Raw genomic sequence first — 22,668 nt, 5'->3', positions numbered from 1 at the left:
CAACAGCAATAGCTTGCAATGGCGAATGATAGTAAGCCAAGTGATGGTGGGCTTAAACACAGGAGCAGTCATGGGGTGTGGTCTCTATTCTGTCTGTCTAGTTCATCATTTCTCAGCCAGAAGTGGCATCACAGGATAGCAGAGGGTTCTCTGAACAGGGCACTGCCGTAGCCAGTGGAGGTAATTTTTATTTGCATATAGTAGCTCGATAATTGAGCACAAACTGGAGAAATTCTTCGAAGAAAATGTCTTTTGAGTATTGACCTCCATGCCTACCAAGTCAGTGAGCCCAGTCGAACACCAGGAACCCGCAAATGGACTTCAGCATGGCTGTGTGGCAGGGGTATTATTCTGATGATAAATCCAGGCGCTCACAAACAACAACGACCCTGTTGCAACTAATTTCTAGTACAGTGAGCAAGCGCTGTGTCCCCTCTGTGTCGTTGTTTGTGAGCGCCTAGATTTATCATCATGAACGTATACCAACGACCCTGTTGCAACTAATTTCTAGTACAGTGAGCAAGCGCTGTGTCCCCTCTGTGTCGTTGTTTGTGAGCGCCTGGATTTATCATGAACGTATACCAACTAGCTCAGTTTTCTGCTCTGTATTATTCTGGCTAGATTAGCCTGCTTGTCTTAGCCAAAGAGCTCAGCTGATTTGAAAGTGACGTTGTTTTTATAGGAGGAAGCATACAAGCAGCGTGTTACTGAGCTGGAAGCAGTGACAGAGAAGCGGGCTGAACAGCGACGTCACCATGACAGTTTGCGCAAGCAGCGCCTTAATGAGTTCATGAAGGGATTCGGCATCATCAGCAACAAACTGAAGGAGACGTACCAGATGCTCACTTTGGGCGGTGATGCAGAGCTTGAGTTGGTCGACTCCCTGGACCCCTTTTCAGAAGGAATTATTTTCAGGTATGTGCAGCTTCTTGGCTAGCATTTTGAAACTGCAGGTAAAGACAAAGGACAAGAGAACAGCACAGGCACTATCCCATTCTGTTATACCGACTTGGCCAGCAGACAACTTCAAGCCATATTTCCTGGTTAGCGTTGACACTCTGAGCGATTCCCTAAAGGAACGGTTGTTTTGCTTGCTCTGCTATGCATCAAGTGCCTAGGGGTGGTATTTCAGAGCTTTGAAGTAGTGCATTTAGGCCAGCATGAAGTTTGATGAATAGTTCGGATGCCTGTCTGTAAGGCCTTCAAAGTCGTAGTAAGGAAGGTTTGGAACTGAGTATTGGGCACGATGCCCTCCGCACCGCACAGTACAAACTTACTGAGCCACAGGAAAGTAATCCCAAAGAAGCCGTAAAGGCAGCATCATGGCAGTATGCACCCCTGTGAGCTAGCACACAAAAAAAAAAAACTGCTGCCATGTTGAACTGACTTAGTATGCTATATGCCAAAACCCCACAAGTTGGTTTCCAGTTCATTGAAGAAATTATTCTGAAAGCAGATTACAGCTGTGATTCACTGCTATGAGCCCATGGCTAGGCCAGGGATCCCGTGGGCACCACTTGAGTTGCTAGGGGTAGTAGTGTTCAGGCGGCAAAGGACAGTTTTGCTATAGTTTCGACCATGAATGGGCTTGTTTTATGGTTATACTGGTATAGATATGGATAAAAAAAAAATCTAGAATCACTGTGCCAGTTCTGCTATTATGTTGCAGCTCTGGACTTTAAATAGTCACTCCTGATATACTCATGCCATTGAGTAAGTATGAGTGAACATGCTCGAAGAAGCACACGTGATTCTGTCAGGTTTTCTCATTCAGCTACGAATATTATGGGACTTCATCCTAAAGTAAGAGCCTCAAGGACTGTAGTGAAAGCCTTGAAGGGCGAGTCCGGAGGCTTTTCGAACATTTTTAGTTGGTAGTCACAACCACATTCTTAGGGTCCCCTTTCCACCACAACAAACAGCTTTTCAAAATACATTCGTGCATAGGTTGCATGGCGGAAGTAGTGACTGAAAATGATGACTCCTTTGATAAAAATCCTGAAAGGGCCTTATGTAGCCCTCAAAATTTTGTTACTGAAAAGGGAATTGAGTATGAACATGCATGGAATGTTGCTCATAGAAATGCTCATAGAAGTGCAGTGTTGCTCATAGAAATGATCTGAACTGAGGCCGCAGAAATGGCAGACTTTAAAATTGATTAGTGCCAAATTGAAATGTCGCATGGCAGCCATATGTGGTGAAGTTATCAGGAACTAGAGAAAAACGTATAGTAAGAGTGTCATTAGATTCTGGAAACCTCCCAAGACCTCCGGAGCTGTGGTTTAGGGACCCTTTAGGATTTTCAGACTCTCATTTGAAAGCTATGCAGATGTAGAGATCTCATGCCTCTGCATTTGCCGCCTGTGCTGAATGAGGTGTAAACAGCCTTTCTCTCCAAACAGCGTACGGCCTCCAAAGAAATCTTGGAAGAATATCTCCAACTTGTCTGGAGGTGAAAAAACTCTGAGTTCCCTGGCACTTGTATTTGCCTTGCACTACTACAAACCAACACCTTTTTATGTGATGGACGAGATCGACGCTGCACTGGACATTAGGAATGTCTCAATTGTTGGGTACTACATTAAGGTATGGTCAATGTTGCCTTATTCAAAGGTTTCTCAAAGATTAAGCAGAAATGAGCCCTTTCTTTCGAACTGCCCTTGTTTGAGTCAATGCGTGCAGTTGTTTTGAAAACACTGGGCTGCTGCTCTTGGCTGCACAACTGAAAGCATTTGCATTCCGTATTTACACGATTGTAATAAGTAGACTCGAATGTAAGTCGACCACCCTAAATCGCATGTCAGAAAGGGGGGGGGTCGCTTGTCACATTCTACAATGAAAATGTCTTTCACTGGACTACATGTCCACACTTACGCCATCGTCGTCAAGCCTGTTTCACTTGCAAGTGAAAACGCTTGAGATTCCTACTTCTGCAGGACAAAGACCTCTTTTGAGCCATTGCGGCGGCTTAGGCGGCAATAGCGACGAGGTTCCAGCAAGTTGGAAATTTTTCATTGCCTCTAGTGCTGCCATCGTTATCACTGCTGCAGTCCCACAGCACGATGTTCTGATATCGTCGTCCAGTAAAATCCCGCGCCTCGCAAACAACCGCACCACGCTATCGCGTGGAACAGCTGAAAATTTGGCCTTGCTGCAGTCGCCACACCTGAATAAGCCATCCCGAAACGCCGAACTTGCGGAGCAGTGTGCAGTTCGTTTCTTTGGCGCAAAGAATGATAGCCACCTTGAATGTAGCCGTGCACAAGCACTGAACGCTAACTGTACCCGGAGCACTAGTGACGATTGATGAACTGTCACAGTAAAAACTACTAAAATATCGCTGGCAGTCAAGTCAAATGCGTCAAATAGAGCCAGAGAAAAGCTATGTGCGAGCGGTGTCGGCTCTTCCATCAGCTACCGACATTCCCCAGAAGCGCTGCCTTTTCGAGTGGGGGTGCCTTTGAGATTAGAACAGCGGCCCTTCATCAGCTATCGGCACTCCCAGGAGCACAGTTTGTACTGTTAAAAGTTAAAAAAAGAAAATAAAAATTTCCGAACCATAGTCGAATGCTACTGGGTAGAGCCGCAGAGCAAACATAAAAATGCAACCACTCCCCTGATGCCTCATTTGTTTCACCTTTATTGATGGTGTCGTGCTTCGGTTTTGATTGAAAGCCTTCCCCCCCCCCCAACTTCGGATTTTCAAATTAAAAAAAAATGCTTACACTACATGGTAGATAGACAGCCTTGCTGGGCACTTCAAGTGTTGTAGATTGGCCATTGCATCCTGTTCTGGACGTTACAATAAAAAAGCCATTTTTAGTTCAAGCCCAGTGTTTGTTCTTTTACTGAGATTTGTTTCGACTATGCCGCCGCGAAGCAGTCATTGTCCAGATTTTGATGAAATTTATTAAATTTGATTTTCTCTTTTTATTATTACAGAAAATTGCCTACCAGAAATATCAGATGTTGAAATTTTGTATCTTTACATATTCAAACTGTGTAACTGCAGAACAAAAGCACATCGGAGTCCTATAAACTGAACCTCTTACAACTTATGAAGGAGACAAAATTCACAGCTCAGATTTTGTAAGGTTTTTGCTAAACACATGAAATTTGTGTTAAAGTTTTGTGTAAGTGAAATTGAATGCTTGTCATTTGCCGTTAACCTTTAGTGCTAGTCCTGTGTGCCTCTTTCTTGTATTTGCTTGGTTGCGCTACAGTTCTTTTGTTACAAAATTGCCGTTAACCCATTGGTGCAACATGAACGAAATAGTCAGAAAAGGACAATTTTGCTTGGGCCTTTACTTCAAGGAATGCTGATGTGCTTTAGCAATCCTAGCATAAGTAGCCAACTTCCTTGTGTCTTTTTTTTTTTTTTGCATTAGTAGTTGTAGCATAGTTAGAAACATTACTGTCAGAGGAGAGTATACAAATATTAGCATGTTCTAGTAGTTTTTGCCCTACGCTGACAATACCAAAGGCAGAATTCGCAGTTTAGACAGGAATTCATCTCTTAAATTGAAAAATAAAGTAAAATCTGAGTGGTTGGCAATGCCATGCTGTTATCTTTCGTTGCGGCTGACATAGTAAATGCTGGAGTGAATATACCTCATTTCATGACTATGGTCCAGCATCATACAGGCTGTTAATTTTTTTAATAAACTGAAGGTAGCGTATCTTTCGCTCTTTCAACAAAAAGCTGCGACTTGTATTGTTTAAACTTGCTAGATAATCTTTTCAAACGTTTTCAAAAAAGAAGTCTCACTTCTGATGCCGTCACTATGCTTGCAGCGACGCTTCCGGCAAAAGTTGTTGCTGGCATCAGTGATAGAAAGCGCCAGTACGTATTATTTTATTGATATTATTTGGTGAGTGGGTGAGGGAAGAAATGTGGATTAATGAAAGTCTAGTTGAAATCAATAGAGAGAAATGGGCATGGGAAAGGCATGTAATATGAAGGCAAGATAACCGCTGGTCTTTAAGGGTAACGGAGTGGATTCCAAGAGAAGGCAAGCGTAGCAGGGGGCGGCAGAAAGTTATGTGGGCAGATGAGTTTAAGAAGTTTGCCAGGATATGGTGGCCACAGCTGGCAAAGGACAGGGTTAATGCTAGAGGCCTTTGCTCTGCAGTGGGTGTAGTGAGGTTGATGATGATGCTGATGAGTATTTTGAAAGCCACCTTAGGGCTCTCAACTGTAATTTTAATACAACCTGTGCATCTGAGTTAATGTTGCTCTCATTTCTGCCATTGCGCGCCGCCTGTGTGGCAGCATGCATAGTGTCTGAAGAGTTGCATAGAGTCACTGTACTGACTACATTTTGATTCCCTGATGTCAGGGCTGGCATACGCAATCTATCATTGAGAAAATGAGATTGCCACACGGAAAATTAGGTTTTACACAGTTCTGCTGTGTTTCACAGCGCCACAGCCGGGTATTCGTTTATTTGGTCATGTTTTTGATTACCGCAAAAAATATTTAGTGGACAAAATCAGTAGACTCTTCCTTTAATGACTATTTATTGACGTTATTGTGATACCTTGTGAAGAATTGCCGCACTGTTAGCATCTGAACCTTGCCGCACTTTTCTCTCCTTATCTTTTTCAGGAGCGAACGAGAAACGCTCAGTTCATCATCATCTCACTCAGGAACAACATGTTTGAACTTGCTGACCGCTTGATAGGAATTTACAAGGTGCACAACTGCACGAACTCGTGTACTGTGAACCCACGAGTTCTTGTGCAAAGCGACGTGCCTGAGGAGGCAGTTCCAGCTTGAGATTCTTTTTATCAATTTTTATCGATTGTGCAAATGTAAATTTATAGCCATTTTCTCAATTTTTATTGACAGTCAATACTAATGCATTTGAATTAAAGCTTTTAAAAATTTAGATCCAGGCAAATCGTAACTCATCCACGTTTCATTGTAGAAGCATTTTTCATTCTCCGATTTGGCTGAGTCAATAAAATACTTGTGTCTGAAGCTACAGCTACTGATGTGTTTATTATTTGCTGTGCAAGCGTTGTTTTGGTGCATGTGGAGGAGCAAAAAGTTATGGTCAACTTCAGTAGTCCACTTACGTTGGAGGTGTCCCCACCAAATGGTCATGAGCCCTTGGCGCTCATTGACTTCTAAGACGTGTCTCATGGCCCGGAGTTGGGTATCGGTTTGGAGCCGAGCAGTGCGGCCTCCCACTGTTTGGGTTTTGAGAGCTGCAATCCCGGTGAAGTATTTTAACAGCATGACCATAGAATGCGGGGTAAAGTGGCGTTATTACCACATTGATTACAGGAGACAGGAGGGGGAGTAAACCCCGCGTTGAGGGGGTGGGAGTGTAGGAGATGAACGGTGAATCAGTGACCCCACCGTTTCGCCAAATGCGCCAAACGATTTAAGCTGCGTCATCCTGATAAAAACTGCAAAAATAGCACCAAATTGCTCCAAACTCGGTGCTTTCGATTTGTTCAGTGCGGCGCGGTGACTGTTTAGGCAGACATAAAGTTAGATGTCGCTGCTATTTCAAAAGGTCAAGGTCCATTTAAGCCAACGAACATGACTGTCACGTGGCATTCTTTCCATGTCCCGAGTTCGCAGTAAATGGACAAAAATGATTGTCGCAGCGCAGAATTCTATGGTGAACTTTTTATGCTGTGTGCATGCTTAGGTAGCTTCGGACCAGCAAAGTGTTGGGCTGTTGGCACCCGTTTTCGAACCGCCACCCGTTTCTCTTTCGCTTGCAAAACATGACCAGCACACACGTAAAGATGGAGCTAGGCTGATCTTTAGAATCGATCTTCCATTGGCGTGATTCAGACTCGTCGGCCGATTACGCCTATAGTCGGATACAACTTTAGTCCGCAGTGAACCTCCGCCCACATTCATGACCGCCTCGCAGATTTCCTCCACGACAAAAAAGTAGACCATTGTCAAAACTTTTCTTGTTGCCTAAACAAAAATCTAATCACAAGAAAAAATTCTAGGAGCTAGAATTTTGATACATGGCTTGTTTAATATAGTCAAACGTTAAAAAAATTGATTTCGTTTACTATTACGATGGGCCAGCAGAGATAAGGCAGATATGGCCATTTCCACATCTACAGCATACCAGATCTACCAGAATATTGTATTTGCTAGCTGTGATGCTCTTGTACATGCTCCCACCCGTCCATGTGGTTGCTCAGGTCTTGCGGCAAGCTTTTTCAACTTTGGAAGGGAAGGGATGGGAAAGGACAAGAAGCATTGATAATGCATTGCAGTGAAAGCCCATTAATTCGACCTCCGATTACCCGGAGCCCCATTTATAAGGGTATATGCACTTGATTTTAGTATGGTGCCATAGTTGGCTCAGTTCCGCCTTTCCTCGCTTCACGGTGAGGGCGGCGGCTATCGGCCGCGCATTAGCCAGCGAACAGAGCACAGCTGCACGCTGTTTCAAACGCTGATTAGTGCCCCTGCTCGTTCCCCTCGCTCCAATTCACATAATTCTTCCTTAAAAGTGGTGACTCGGCGCATTAACTGTCTCCTCTGTTAATTCCCTCAGGAGAATCGCGCGTCCCCCCTTTCCTATCATAATCATCTCTCGCTACCACCACGTACCACCAGTGAGGGCGCCAAAACCACGCCGTTCTCGCTCAGTGACATGCCCGCTTGTGAGAGGGCTCCATCAGTGCCGCGTTGCGCTGTGAAAAATGCCACGGGACCTTCATCATTTTGGAGCTGTTCTGCTTTGATGCTCCCGGCAGTGGGCGCACATTATAGCATGTGAAAAGCAACAGTCACTATCACGCTGTGCCCATCTCAACAGCAGACGACCATTGCGCAGTCGTTAACAAAAAAAATTTACATCCTGCGAGATTGACGTACGCAACTCTGTTGCTTCATGAGGGGGTGTTGGACTCGTGTGGAGGATTTTTTTCCTGCTTTCTGTCACATAATTGTTGTGCCCATCGTTCTTGCGTTGTGCGCTGAATATTTTTGACGCTCATGCTTATGATGAAGATCGCGGCCACCTGTCGCGTTCCTGCACGTGGACTTCTGGCACCTTGTCTTCGTTGCAACTTAGCACCACCATCCGGGGATCTTCTATCTGACTCAATGCCACAGTCACAATGTACATTGTGACTGCCGTGTCGATCTCATTCGTGCTAAGCCAGTGTTTCGTGTTGCTGCAATCACACTTTGGCATTCATTGCAGCTATTTAACGTGGTGACCCCGGTGCTCTGCCATTTGTTTAAAACTTGGAGCTCTGTACATCGTGCACGGTAAGTGCAGGCTTTGTGTGCACTACAGGCAGAAATGTCGACAATGATTCAGTGAGCACAGGGGCTGATCAAAGCTCCTAGCTCATGTGGATAAGGAGGTGACTGAGTCGGATTAATTGCTTTTGAGTGAGGCAAGCGCAAGTGTGCAAGCAATTAAGCATGACTGAACTGGCTAGAGGAAAAATGTAGACGTTTTGACGTTGAGGAGATGATACAGCTTTATAAGCTTTGTAAAAAAAAAGTGAGGAGCCTCATGTACATGAGCACATTATGCAATGTATGCGTCAGCTGTTCAACTAGTTGTATGGCATATTTCGCAAAGGCGTCTCCTCTTCAATTATAGAGCGTAAAACTTAAATTTAAAATGTCTTAGGTGCAACCATGTGCTAGTAATTACAATCTTAATGGTGTAGCGCATCTTTATTATCTTTACACTGCACTCAAACTTTTCTAGCGACTTTTTTTTGCCAACCTAAGAGATTTTGAAACTAGCAGCTTCTAAACCAGTTTTAATGCTCTCATGTGCTCCAGATTTGAAATTTTAGTGCCAGACTGCTCCTAAATCGATGTTCCTCTGCTCCAAAGTGCATTTTCATATCAATAACATCACTGGTTGATTGTGTGTAATCATATGGCTTTTCCAATGTCATTCATGTCACGAAAAGCTGCTTCCAACTAAAAATTGCCGACGGTGCTTGAAAAGAAGGATGATGATGATGCTTATGGATTTTGAAGCGAAAAGCTTCACTATGCTAGTCAACACCGCGCGAGCCGGTGTATATCGGAGCACGAGTGATGTCACGCACGGCGCAGGTGGCCGCCGCCGACTCCGTCGCCTGACCTTTCGTTTCTCTCTCTCGCTCCCTAGTCAGGTGTTGCGCCGCAGCGCCGTGCCTAAATTTACTCAAAATCCAACTTTTAAATTTTCATTTTTCTCTTTCTTCTTTCCCTTCCTCCTTTATTTCTTCCTTTATGGCGGGGCGGTTCCGGTGTCCACCGAGATATGTGATACGGTTACTGTGCCATTTCCTTTCCTCAAAAAGCAATAACAAGTGAGCCGACGGCATTCATACAGTTCATTGGCGTTGACAGCTTTGCAATCGCCGTTCATTTTCACGAAAGGAAATGCGCACAACCGGCTCCGTGGGTCAGTGGAGACCTCAATCTCGCTTTCATGTAAGTGGCGTTGGTATCCGACTGCAAAAGCTTGCTTTGATTGCGTTCCGCACACTAGATAGGCAGCGCGCCCTCCCTGCAGCCACCCTGGAAGGTGGCACATTGCAGTTAATGGTTGATCGCGAGCGATTATGATCACCAAATGAACACTGCGGCCTATAGCTATTGCTGCAGTGCTGAATGTCAGCCACAACGCTGTCAGCGCTAATGCATTCAGGACACATCTCTCTCTCACCACCGCCACATGTATCAAAGCACGAATGAGGCGTCTGCATATCCAGGGAGCCAGTTATGCGCCCTTCGCTCGAAGCCATCGTCGTCTAGAACATTGTCAACGCCAATGAGCACAGTGAGCGCCGACATCTTTCACTTTGCATACCCTGGATTAGCTGCGCAGCTAATCCACATTAATTTTTTGTTATGGCTCAAGGGCATCTATGGCCAAATTAAGAGCGCCTTGGAGGTGTTTTCGATTACTCAAGGTGGGGAAGACTCGTTTTCCGAGCATTTAACCCTGATAAGCCGAGCACCAGGCAGGGTAAAGCTTGTATACCCATTGTATCATCGGCGGGCACTCAGCGGCAACAGAGATCGAGCTCCTCACCTCCCGCATACGAGGTGGATGAACCAGTTCGCCACCGCTGCGGTGCTTGAGGAATGAATGGACATTTATTGGCAGAAGTGGTGGGTGGGGCCCTTAGTCCAGGACTTCTGCTGACTTCTTGGCAATGGTGAGCAGCGCCTCCTAGTCTTCCAGGGAGACTCTGGCCGGCTTCACTTCCCATTGGTCCAAAGCCACATCAGCTAGGTGACTTAAGGTATAGCTGGGTTAAGGTGGCTAGATTGGCAGGTTTGTGTGGACCTGTCCATGCGGTACAGGTGAAAGTAGGGGTGTCGCCACACCAAGGACATGCATCTGCATATAGTGCTGGGTGAAGGCTATGGAGGTGGTGGAGATTATAGGATCTGTGAGGGTCTGAATTCACCGGAGAAGGTAGGAGTCTTCCGGGGTAGGTGGGGGGTATATATGCGCCTGCTGAGACGCAAAGTTTCTAGTCGTGTGGCATAGTTGGTAGATATGGGATGGATAGAGGGCAGAGCTCGGGTTGAAAAGGCCCCGCTACGCAAGTATAATCACAAGCTACGGTATTGGTCCTGATGTTTCTAGCCATACCCTAGGTAATTTGGTTTTGTTGGATAGTGTGCCCCAGGATGTGGAGAGCTTGCCTTAAGGCAATTAAGCTGTCCAACACCAAATGCCCTGAGAACGTTCTCAGATGGTCAGAACTCGTCCCGGACAGGACATTCTGAGTACTTTTGCAGTGCATCCCCATAGCCATGCATTTGCCGTACGGTAGCAATTTCCGTAGTTGCGGTGTTTACCGTACGGTAGAGCTAAAGCTCCCTATAATCACTGTTTATAAAAATCCAAGAATTAGAGGTTAAAAGTTTTGAAAAAGATGAGAAAGCATCGTCGAACGGGGAACAAAGCACGCTCATAGATTTCGAAACAGAACCTGGTCATCTTAAAGCACCTCTGGTAACCAGATTACTCTTTTTAAGCATCTGTTGCACTGTGGTATATTTAAAAAGTTATTGCTGGTTTTAAAGACCTAAAAGTTGCGACCAAAAGCTCGATAGAGAGATGAAGCAGCCTGATCAAACGGAGCACAACACGCTTTTAGATTTCGAAACCGAACCCTGTGGCTTTTTATCAGCAGTATCTGTTGACTAATTTCACTTTTTAAGCTTTTTCTACACAAAAAGTACTCAAAAATATAATCACTGTTTATGTAAATCAAGAATTAGAGGTTGAAAACTCTGAAAAAAAAAAAAGCGAAAGCATCGCCGGACGGCGAACAAAGCCGCTTTTAGTTTTCGAAACCGAATCTGGTCGTCGTCTTACAGCACCCTCTGATAGCAATATTACACATTTCAAGCGTTCGTTGCACTGTAGTACATTTAAAAAGATATTCCCTATTTTTAGCAACCTAAAAATTGCGATTAAATGCTCGATAGAGAGCAACAAGTGTCGAAACCGAACCTGCTGGTGTCCACCGAGATATGAGAGTAAGCGTCATTTCCTCTTCTCGAAACCAATTTTTCCGCTAAAATGATTATCATTGTAGTTTGTTTTTAAATTGCCGTAATTCTAGACTAAAAGCGCCGTGAGTAACATCACTTTTGGTTAACCTGCAGCGCCGCGTGAGGCAACCACTGATCTCGAGGCAACCAGTGCAGCATCGCCGCATAGGACAACTACCAACAACTACCCCAGAGCGTTCACTACCCAGAGCAGAGCGGGAGGTGCAGACGCCCCCTTCGGCGTCTTGAAAGCTGTGCTGGTGGTGCGGTCTGCGGTGGTGTCGACTCTCCACTCTCCCCGTGTCTTGCGGGTTTTGCCCTGACCGACTGGAACGGGTTCAGATGTGGAGTCCCAGGGCGGTGCTCGCAGTTGGCGCCGCCGAAATTCGGAACCCTTAGGCTGATGAGGCGTCTTGGACGTTAATGAACAAGCCATGCAGTCCAAGAAAGTCATGAAGGCGGCGTTCAAGGAGGTAAAAGATGGCAAACAGTCAAAGGTGTTCATCGAGAATGACGTGAGTATTGAGACTAGCCCATCTAACCCCTTTAAAAGTGTCCTGCACGACGCTTTTTTAAATTGCCTCGTCCTCGTCCTTTTGACGGTTCCTACAAATCGGGAGCAGTCGAACCATACAAAAGTATGTGTGTGTTGCGTACGAAGCGATGTAAACAGTCGGCGCTGATGCGTTTGTTTTCACTCAAATCGCTTAAAAACGGTCAGAGGGATTATGCGTAGTGCCAGTTAATTGTGTCGTGCTTGTTACTGTTTTCTCTTCCTAGTCTTGGGGAATTTAACTGAACGGACGCTTGACGTCGCGGCCCTGCTTCTCTGCGGCACTTGAGTTGACAGCTGATCGCTTCTGCTCCTCATGACCACGCGAGCCTTCACGACCTTTTTTGTGCTTCATTTTGTTTGAATGAACGAGTCGTCATTGCTATAGTTTTGCATCTTAACTGCGTCTGCCGAATGTGCGTTGCGGGATGCGAGGAAAAATCGATAGCGCGGCGTAGCTGTAGCGCACGCTCGATGCGATTCAAGGCCGCGCGGGCGAGCTCCTACGTCTTTCGCCGCGCCGTTCCATGCAGATGTCATCGCTGATGTAGTACGTACAGTGCGTCCGTGTTATTTCAGTTCGTGGGTAACCTTATTTTAACGCGCACTCCAAGTGTCCGGGCGTAGCTTGAAACGAGAAAAACGCGAGTTCCAGAACGTATGCTAGTAAATTTTATGGAGATGGTAATCGGGTTTAGTGCGTGAAGCGGAATGTTCTGATGGGCTCGGCTCCTCCTGGTTGCCGCGGCCGGGCTTGGTGCATTGTGGCGCCAGCTTCTTCATGAACTGACCAGGAGATTTCCGCCTGAATGCCACGGCGACCTTACTCATTCTTAATGCTGCCTAGCGGCCTTTCGCGGTCCAGTGTGCCTGGTTCCACCCCTCGTGAATGCAAATAAAGCTATCATGTACCCATGTTATCATCTCATCTGGGTAGAATTATTTTCAGCTTCTTTCAGAACAAACCACCTGGTATAGATGGCTTATCAGTCTGTCTCTTGCAAAGGCACTTTGTTGCATTTTTGGACCTTCTTTTGTTCATAGTAAACGGTTTATTAGGTAGCGATTGTATTCCAGAAAAATTGAAGACTGCCCTAGTGCGACCTTTGCACAGGGGATCCAGGACAAAGGGATCGAATGGAAAACTACGGGCCAATTTCAGTTCTGCCAATAATATCTTAAATAATAGCAACGCTTCTTGCAGAAATCATGGATTTCCATAAACAAGTTTCCCATTCTGTCTCCTCACCAGTATGGTAATGCCGCGGGAAACGTTTGGAAGAATTTGCATATGTATTATATACTGCGTTAGACAATAACCTACTCAGCATAGCTTTGTTTTCGGATGCTAGTAAAGCATTTTATGACCTACTAAGAAGCTATCTTTCTGGTCCATCACAAATAGTGTTCTTGAACAAGGAATACTATAGTAATAGAGTATCTAGTACACTGGTGTTCCACAAGGTTCAGTTTTGTCTTTGTTGCTTTTCTATATTTTTGTTAATAACTTTTCTTCTATTGCATCAAATTGCATGGTCTTCCAGTACGCTGAGGACACTGTCCTCCTTTCTAGTCATTTATTTTATAATGCAGCAGTCATCATGCGTGCTGCAAAATGGTGTCTGTAAAGCCATGGAGTGGTTTACCATGAATTCGCTCCTAGTAAATTCTTCAAAAACTAAACTAATTTGTTTCACAAATCATTTGAAGGCAACAGTGATTGACTGTACAATTTTTCTCCATAACAATCGTCGTTTGCCGTGCTGTTGCTCCCCAGTTGCATATGTCCTCTCAATAAAATACATGGGATTGCTCTTTGAATTGAGTATATCTTGAAAAATGCGTTGGCCCATGTTTGTAATCGGTATAATAGAGAGAGACGGGCTAGTTGGTGACGTTTAGTAGAGTGCATCTTGAAACCGCACAAAAAAAGACAAGGGACGAGGAAGAAACCAACAGGACAGAGCGCGGATTACAAGAGTGCATCTTCCGTGTGTTTGTGCCTAAAGTTTTTAATGACTTGCTGGATGAAATTTTTTCTGTTAATTCTGTAACTGTGCTGCAAAATCTACTTAGTTTGATTTGAATATTTTGTGCTTGTATTTGTCTTTCATTCACTTTGCCTGCCAAGAATAGGTGACCTTTTTTGTTTTTAAATTGTTTTAGTTTCCTGTATTCTGAATGCAATGAAAATTTTTGTGTTGCCAAGCCAGCTTGCCGGGCCAAGTCTCGTGAGCCACTATTGGCTTAGACGGGCCTGATGAATATTGTAGTTACCTAACTATGGCGGCAATAGCTTGGTTTGTCGTCATTCTGTTAAGTGCTTTGGGTCTGATAAGACTGCATAAGATGTGATCGTGATTCGTGGCTCTTCATTAGCGGTGAAAGAAAAAACCCCTATTAATGTTCACTATTTGCAATAAAGATTTCATAGTGCAGCCTCTCCCCAAGGAAAACTTGAAGGGAGAAAAATTTAGTTCTGCCATAAGTTTTGCGTTAGGACCGTAGGTGGCGAGGAATGATGAGGAGCCATTTCTGTCCATCAGAATGATAATTACGGCGATAAAGCAGGTTATCCCGGATCTCAAAATATGAAGCTTGACGGCGCAGCGCGCGGGATGGCGTAACCGCCGATGGGTCGGAGAGGAAGTCCAGAAGAGCACGAATCCAGGAATCCTTGCGCTGTTCAGAAGGCATGTCACTGACGGTGGGAGATGGTGTAGGGGCTCTGATTTCGCAGAGGCTGGCAAGTACAGCGGGGAGCGGGGAGCGAGACAAGGCGTCGGCGTTCTGATGTTTGCGGCCCGACCGGTACAGGACTCGGACGTTATATTCTTGAAGACGCAGCGCCCATCGCGCCAAGCGGCTGGAAGGATCTTTCAAAAAAGAAAGCCAACAAAGGGACATCAAAAGGATGGCCGTACTTGTCAGGGCGAAACTTGCCTAAGGCCCACACAATGGCGAGGCACTCTTTTTCAGTCACAGAGTAGTGAGACTCAGCCTTTGTAAGTGTGCGGCTGGCATAGGCAATGACATATTCGTCGTATCCATATTTGCGCAGAGCGAGCACTGCACCGAGACCAATACCAGTGGCATCCGTGTGAACTTCAGTCGGGGCCGCCGGGTCGAAATGGCGCAAGATGGGAGGTGCCGTGAGGAGACGACGTAAGGTGTTGTAGGCATCGTCGCAGGCGGGTGACCAAGCCGAAAAATCGACATTGGCGCCGAGCAGCTGAGTCAAAGGGGCAGCAATTGAGGAAAAGCTGCGAATGAAACGCCTAAAATAAGAGCAGAGCCCTAGGGAGCTGCGAAGTTCCTGAGTGGTGGAAGGTTTGGGAAATTAAGTTGCGGCACAAAGTTTCACTGGGTCAGGGCGTACACAGTCTTTCAACACAACGTGACCTAAAATTGTCAGTTCACGGGCTGCAAAGCTGCATTTTTTTAAGTTTAGCTGCAGGCCTGTGTTTGTGAGGCATGTCAAGATGTCCCGCAGGCGAGATAGATGCGTTCGGAAGTCTGGTGAAAAGATAACGATATCGTCCAGGTAGCACAGGCACGTCTTCCACTTGAGGCCACGCAAAACGGTATCCATCATTCGCTCAAAAGTAGCAGGAGCGTTACACAGGCCAAAAGGCATGACTTTTAAACTCGTAGAGGCCGTCAGTGGTCACGAACGCGGTTTTGGCACGATCTGCAGCTGCCATTGGGACCTGCCAATAACCAGAGCGCAAATCAAGGGAAGAAAAAAGCTCCGCGCCTTATAGACAGTCCAGAGCGTCATCAATACGGGGCAGAGGGTAGACGTCTGCGTGTGATCTTATTAATGCGGCGGTAATCGACGCAAAATTGAACGGAATCATCCTTCTTCTTGACGAGGACAACCGGGGAGGCCCAGGGGCTGGTGGAAGGCTGAATAACGCCGCTCTGAAGCATGGTGTCCTCCTGTTCTTCAATAACTCGTCGTTCAGTGGCGGAAACACGATATGGGCGCTGTCGCAGAGGAGCATGGGCGCCGGTGTCAATGCGATGCTCGACAATTGACGTGCGCCCCAAACCGCGTTGGTGGCAATCGAAGGAGGAGCGAAACTCCTCAAAAAGCGCAAGAAGCTGGGTTCGCTGAGTTGGAGGTAGAGTGGCGTCGATAGAGCGAAGGAATAGGTCGGTCAACAATGGGGCGGGCGCAGGAGTAGGTGAGCTGAGGGCGTCCATGGCGACCTGCGGTGATTCTGCGGCAGCGTCGGGATGGTCGAAAACAGAATCAAAGAGCTGCACAGTGCCGGCGCATTCTCCACGGCGCAAAGTGAAAGGGCTTGAAAACGGGTTGGAGACCCACTGTGCAGTGAGGCCGGCGGAGAAAGTGATCAGGGCATAAGGCAGCAGCAGGCAATGGCGACGCAGAAAAGTAGGAGACGGCGTGAAGAGGACACTGGCATCGCGAACACAAGCACAGGAGAGAGGCACAATCACGGAAGAGCACGCAGGAATATTGGTATTGTCGGCGACAAAAGCTTTGGCAGGAACAGGGGCACCGCAAATTTCAGTCTCTGGCACGGGATTCGGCAACGTGGAGAGTGCTACTTGTGCCCGAGCACAGTCGATGACCGCGTCATGAAGCGATAGGAAGTCCCAGCCCAAGATGATCGAATGCGAACATGACAGCAGAACGATGAATGCAACCAAATATAGAATGTCTTCTATGACTACTCGAGCAGTACACGCTACTAACGGCTGGATGAGTTGCGCACTTGCAGTTCGTAACGGCAGGCCAGAAAGGGGCGTCATCACTTTCCTCAAAGATCTGCAAAGCGCTGCATCCATGACAGAAACCACAGCACCTGTGTCGACAAGTGCCATCACAGATACGCCCTCTACAAAAACTTCAGTTAAATTGGCGGCAGACAGACGGGGCCTTTCAAATTTCGACGGCTGCGCAGTTCTCGCCTCGGAAACTGCGGCACCTAGTTTGCCTCTTGAGTGGTCGAGGGATGCCGTCGCATCGGAGAGATGGAGCGCCGACGTGGAGAAGGCGAACAGCGTCCAGAGAAGGGGGTGCGCTCAGGAGACAGAGAGCGGCTTAGGGGTGGCTCAGCAGGAGGTGAGTACTGACGCTGGGACTAGTAACCGGAAACTTCAGGAGGTGCTTGTGAGACGTTTATGTGTCGACGGCAAAGCCGCGCCACATGACCTCGCCAAGCCGCAGAAGTAGCAGATCGGGCTGTTGTCAGGCGTGCGCCAGGAGTTTCCCGGTTGAGCAGGCGGTCGATTATTATCAGGCGTGCCCCAGGAGGTTCGCAGATGAGCAAGCAGTGGAATAGAAGCAGCGGGCTCTCGAACGGGACCAGGAGGCGGAGCATAGGTAGGTGGACGAGGTCGCGCAACAACGTCCGCATATGTCAGCGGGGCCGCAAAAGGTGTGGGCTGAGGGGCTTGCGGGAGAGCCTCAGCGACCTGTTCTTTTTATTTATTTATTTATTTATTATAGATACCTCAAGGGCCTTTGAGAGCTTTACATGAGGGGTGGGCTAACAACCTGGTGTTAATAGAACATAGTTTCGATGGCTTTCTTGAAATGGTCCGGGTTTGTAAGAAGGATGGTACTGGTGGGAAGACTGTTCCAGTCACGCGCTGTTTGGATGAAGAAGGAATGAAGATGGGTCACTGTGCGTGCCAGGAGGTGGGTAAACGGCCTTGTGGTGGCTTGTGCGGGCTGAAGAACGATGAGCAGGTTGGATAGGACAGTTGTGAGTAAAGTTATGATATATTTTGTGATACAAGCATAGCCTTGCAACAATACAGCGTTGCTTGAGGTTAGGTAGGCATGCATTATTTTTCAGGGAGGCAACACTGGTGGAGTATAAGTAGTTTGAGTAGATTAATCTAACGGCGCGATTTTGCGCAAGTTCAACACAGTGGGTTAGGTTAAGTTGAGCAGGGTCCCAGATGGCTGATGCGTACTCTAACTTTGGCCGAATTAATGTTTTATAAGCTAGCAATTTAACTGCTGGTGAAGCTAGACGTAAATTACGACGTAGGTAGCCAAGAGTTTTGTTAACATTGTTAATCATCCGCGTTATATGGGTAGACCAGTTAAGGGTACCCGAGATGTCAACACCAAGATACTTAATGCAGTTGCGGGGTAAAACACTAGAACCGTTCAGAAGATAATTTGGGGTAGGGTAATTTTGTTGTCTGTGAAAGGAAGCAAGCGCAGTTTTGTTAGTGTTTAGGACCATCAGCCATCTACGACACCACTCCTCCAGCCTTAATTCGGCAAATAAGCGGATGTTTGATGAGATATTATTAGGCAAGTCATTGATGTAAATTAAGAAAAGGAGAGGGCCAAGAACTGTACCTTGCGGCACACCAGAGAGTACGTCAGAGAGTGAAGAAGATTTGTTGTTGGCTTCAACAAACTGCTGACGATTAGGGTGGAAAGCCTGTATCCAGTTGAAGACGAGCGGGTCAAGATTTAGTTGTGAAAGATTTAGTAGTAGGCGTTTGTGAGAGACTTTGTCGAAAGCCTTCTCGAAGTCGATGAATAGAGCGTCAACAGGTATGTTAAGGTCTACATTAGTACTTATGTCGTGAAGGAATAAGGCAAGTTGAGTGTCACATGAAAGTCCTTTTTGAAATCCGTGCTGGTTAGGGTGAAAGAACTTAACAGATGTAAGGAAATTTGTGATTTGCGAGTAAATAATGTGCTCCATAATTTTGGAACAGATGCTGGTTATAGATATGGGCCGGTAGTTAGTAGAACCTGGCTTTGGAACAGGAACAATCTTACCCACCTTCCAATCATGAGGGACGATGCTGGATGACAATGACTGCTGAAAAATGTGGGACAAAATAACACTGGTGATTTCCTTGGTGCTTTTGAGGACTTTGGCATTGATGCCGTCGACGCAGCTGATGAAGTCAATTTTAAAGTTTCGATTAGTTTCAAGATTCCTTGGGGAGAAAATGTGATATCTGGCATGATGGGATGGTTATACGAGGAAACATACGGGAGGTTATCATCTGGTTCTCTTGTAAAAATAGAAGAAAAGGTTAGATCTAGTATTTCCGCTACCTCGTCACTGGGGACAGGCTGTCCTGTTTGATCCATTAATGAAACTGATTTGTCTTTATCTTTGGGATTAATTGCTTTCCAAAATTGTTTTGGGTTAGTTCGAAGTAAGTTAGGCAGGGTGGTTTCATAAAAGGAACGTTTAGATTTATTAATTTCCGAATTATATAATTTGGACGTGATGCGGTATTTCTGCCACGCCTCTGGACTCTTGATAAATTTGGCTGTACGGAATTGATGTGCCGCAAATTCGGGGTTATGTGTAGTGATGGCTCTTGATGGCGTGAAATAAGCGAGAGCTGGCGAGCAACTTCTTCATGGATGAAGCTCTTGATGTGTGGTAGGAGCGATGACTGGTCTCGTGCATCGTTAGGCCAGCAAGCGAGTCGACGTTCGTGGTGTGTTCGCGTGTCAGAGCCCTCTGCTTGCATAGTTCATCGAAGATCTGACACAGGGCGACGACTTCCGTGACGGTGCACAGGTCTCGCGCCAACAACATCTGAAACGCGTTGTCATCAATGCCGTTGAGGATATGCCTGATCTTGTCGGCTTCGGGCATCTGAGCGTTCACCCTCTTGCACAGATCGACGACATCCTCGATGTAGCTCGTGAAGTTCTTGCCAACCTGCTGCGACTGCGCACGCAAGCGCTGTTCAGCACAGAGTTTTCTGACTGCCGGGCGGCCGAATACCTCTGAGAAGTTAGATTTGAAAACAGACCATGATGTAATATCCACGTCATGGTTCCGATACCACAGATTCGCCACGCCCGTCAGATAGAAAATCACATTGTTCAGTATGGTTTCCGCGTCCCACTTGTTGTATGCGCTCACCCGCTCATACGATGCGAGCCAATCCTCAACATCATGGTCGTCTGTGCCACTGAAGATAGCGGGGTCTCGCTGGCGGAGACAACCAGCACAGACGACGGCGGCCGGGCTCACTTGTACGGTTTGGTGGTTAGGCATCGTGGTAGGGGGTAGCGTTCGGTTGCGGAGTTCCAGGGCGAGAGGACGTTACCCCGCACCTCCAGCAAATGTAAGGTGGGGTTTATTCTGAGAAGCTTCTTAACGGGAGCAGGGCCAACAGCAGTCCGAGGTCAGCTAGTCCAGCCAGGAGCGTGCACCAGGCGATGACCATGCGGCTTGCGCATATGCTTGTCGTCTTCGTTATACTGCGAGTTTTGTTGGTAGATATTTTTGCCATGATAAAAAAAAAACCTTGGAAACAGCTTTGAATAGCATTCGTAACTTTCATTTACTTTTTTCAGGTTGACATTCCAAAACTTGACAAATATGCTGTCTTAGTAAGCGTAAAAGCATGTGGCTTATCCTGCAATGAAGACAAAGTAGGTGACACCTTATTTTTCACTCTTCAGCACTTGGCAACTTTGCTTGCCCACTCTTTGAAACATAATAAAAAGGCATAGCTAGCCATGAAATTCTGAGCTAATGTTTGGTCTACCTGTGCATGTGCTGAAATTAACATTCCATGGTGCTTTCTTTTATGCTTCTGCACTGAAGCGCTGCATGTCACATTTAACTGCTCGCTGCCATCGTGGCTCAGTGGTTATGACGCTCGGTTGTTGACCCGAAAAACTCGGGTTCGATTCCGGCCGCGGTGATCGAATTTTGATAGAGGCGAAATTCTAGAGGCCATTGTTCTTTGTGATGTCAGTGCATGGTAAAAAAACCCAAGTGGTCAAAATTTCCAGAGCCCTTCACTACGGCGTCCCTCATAACCTGAGTCACTTTGGGACGTTAAAACCCCCCATAAACCAAGCATTTAATTGCTCTGAAACACTATATGACAACCAAGTGAAAAAAATTTAATCAGTAAATGCCTTTGAGCTATGGCCGCTGTGGCACAGTTTGTCCATATCACGAAATAATGCCCCGTAAGCTTTGCAGTGTCCATGTAGACTGAAGTTCATTGACAGCATTTGCTTTAACTCTAGACTCTAACAACATTCATAGCTGCCAAAAATGGTTGCAAGGATGGTTATACAAGACCACCACTAAGTGCAGGCAAGGGCAGTCTTTGATATGCATCCAATTTTCTTTTAAAGATTTTAAAAGTCCTCTACAAAGACCAGTCAAGGATCAAATATCCAGTCTGTTATGAAGTGGCTGGTGTAGTGGTTGAAGTTGGAGACTGGGTGACCTCTGTGGACCGTGGTGATGAAGTTGTAGGTATGTTTCTTGGATGCAAAATGACTTGAACACTTCTGAGATTGGGTGCCAAATTTAATGAAGTTTTCCTCATTTTAATGATCATTTTGGTACACTCTGTTTGAAACCTCTGCCTGAAACTCAAGTGGGGTCATTTGTACTATTCTTCTGATTTTAAAAAAAAAAACAGGACATAGGGGAGAAAAAAATGTTTAGCCCTAATAACGTAGCCGTTTAGCCTTAATTTATTTTTGAGCCTAGACTTCCTTTTACTTTTGTTAGGAGTGGTTTCTGCTGGAATGGAAACGGCATATTTTGTTCTGTGTTCTTAGTTTCTCTTCTTGTAATGCCTTTTTTTCTCAAACTTTCATTGTTTCAGGTTTGATTCCTTTAGACTATGGCCAGTCGGGATGCGCTGAATATGTCCGTCTCAATGAATATGATGTCAGTAAGTATGCTACTTAACATCATTTATAGAATGCAAACCTAGAGGCTTATTACTTAGCAGGGAAGAGATGTCTAGAGCATACTTTGCCTATTTATTGAGTATTTCATGTTTGAGTCTTACAGCTATAGTGCATCTTCAAATTTTTGTAGCACCGCGACTGAAAAAAGGATGCCTTAGTTTTGTGCTATATAAATATGCAGGGTTAGGGTTCCAACTACATGTATTATTGTTAAATTTCAGTATACTATCTGAAGAACAAAAAAAGTTGTTCAGCAACGTTAAGGTAGCAGCTGCTACCTTAGTTACTGCTCTAAAAAATTTTCGTTTTGCCTCAACAGCACACTAGGTTGGTGTGGCATGAAATTTCTCAGCAGCGTCAACTAAGCTTATCTGTCTTGTCATTTATACAAGTTATCTATTGATAGAGAATATTCTTTCAGTTCCAGCTGGTTCTGCGGTGTCTGACTGATCTTGCACTGGTACCTTGTTGCTAGCGGCATGGTTACCAGAGTCTCACTTTTGAAAGGTTCCTGACAGGTACCTGAAAGGTTTTGAAAGGTACAACGCCGTATAATGCTGGTTTTAACATGCATGCACGTACATGCATGTACACACTCTCTCTCTGCTCTGAATTAAAAATGGAGAGGGAGAATTATCTGGTGTGACAATGCTACAGCGATCTCCAAGGCCTGCAATTTATGCTTCTGAAAGGTGTGACTGAATAATTCATGTTATTGTGTGGTTCTTCTTGGTTTGGAAATAAGCTGTGCAGCGCCTGCAACTGCCTGTCTAGGGAGAAAATAATCCATGTCACTATTTGGTTTATGGAGCAAGCATTCACAACTTCCATTCTTGGCAAAATACGTCCCCAACAGTTGAGCTGTGGTACATGTATTGGGGCTAATAG

General features: G+C 45.9%; 2 protein-coding genes across 5 annotated transcripts in view; both read left to right on the top strand.

Moving 5' to 3' along the window:
- The window catches only part of glu (structural maintenance of chromosomes 4-like protein gluon), a 112,393-nt gene extending 106,404 nt beyond the window's left edge, over window positions 1–5,989 (top strand). For 2 of the 3 annotated variants that reach the window (XM_077630813.1, XM_077630811.1), the window contains exons 24-26: window positions 683–915; window positions 2,403–2,586; window positions 5,609–5,989. In XM_077630813.1, coding sequence (XP_077486939.1) covers window positions 683–915; window positions 2,403–2,586; window positions 5,609–5,779 — 588 coding nt within the window. In that variant the 3' untranslated portion in view covers window positions 5,780–5,989. Of the gene's footprint in view, window positions 1–682; window positions 916–2,402; window positions 2,587–4,794; window positions 4,844–5,608 lie in introns of all 3 variants that reach the window. The other variant, XM_077630812.1, reaches the window with a different exon arrangement.
- Window positions 5,990–11,514: 5,525 nt separating this feature from the next.
- Window positions 11,515–22,668, top strand: part of LOC144098291 (quinone oxidoreductase-like protein 1) — a 43,829-nt gene continuing 32,675 nt past the window's right edge. The window contains exons 1-4 of one of the 2 annotated variants that reach the window (XM_077630809.1): window positions 11,515–12,039; window positions 20,413–20,490; window positions 21,211–21,334; window positions 21,693–21,761. In XM_077630809.1, coding sequence (XP_077486935.1) covers window positions 11,959–12,039; window positions 20,413–20,490; window positions 21,211–21,334; window positions 21,693–21,761 — 352 coding nt within the window. In that variant the 5' untranslated portion in view covers window positions 11,515–11,958. The remainder of the gene's footprint in view (window positions 12,040–20,412; window positions 20,491–21,210; window positions 21,335–21,692; window positions 21,762–22,668) is intronic. The other variant, XM_077630808.1, reaches the window with a different exon arrangement.

This window comes from Amblyomma americanum, chromosome 7 (assembly GCF_052857255.1).
Source record: "Amblyomma americanum isolate KBUSLIRL-KWMA chromosome 7, ASM5285725v1, whole genome shotgun sequence".
Lineage (NCBI taxonomy): Eukaryota > Metazoa > Arthropoda > Arachnida > Ixodida > Ixodidae > Amblyomma > Amblyomma americanum.
This window is presented reverse-complemented; position numbering and strand designations above follow the sequence as displayed.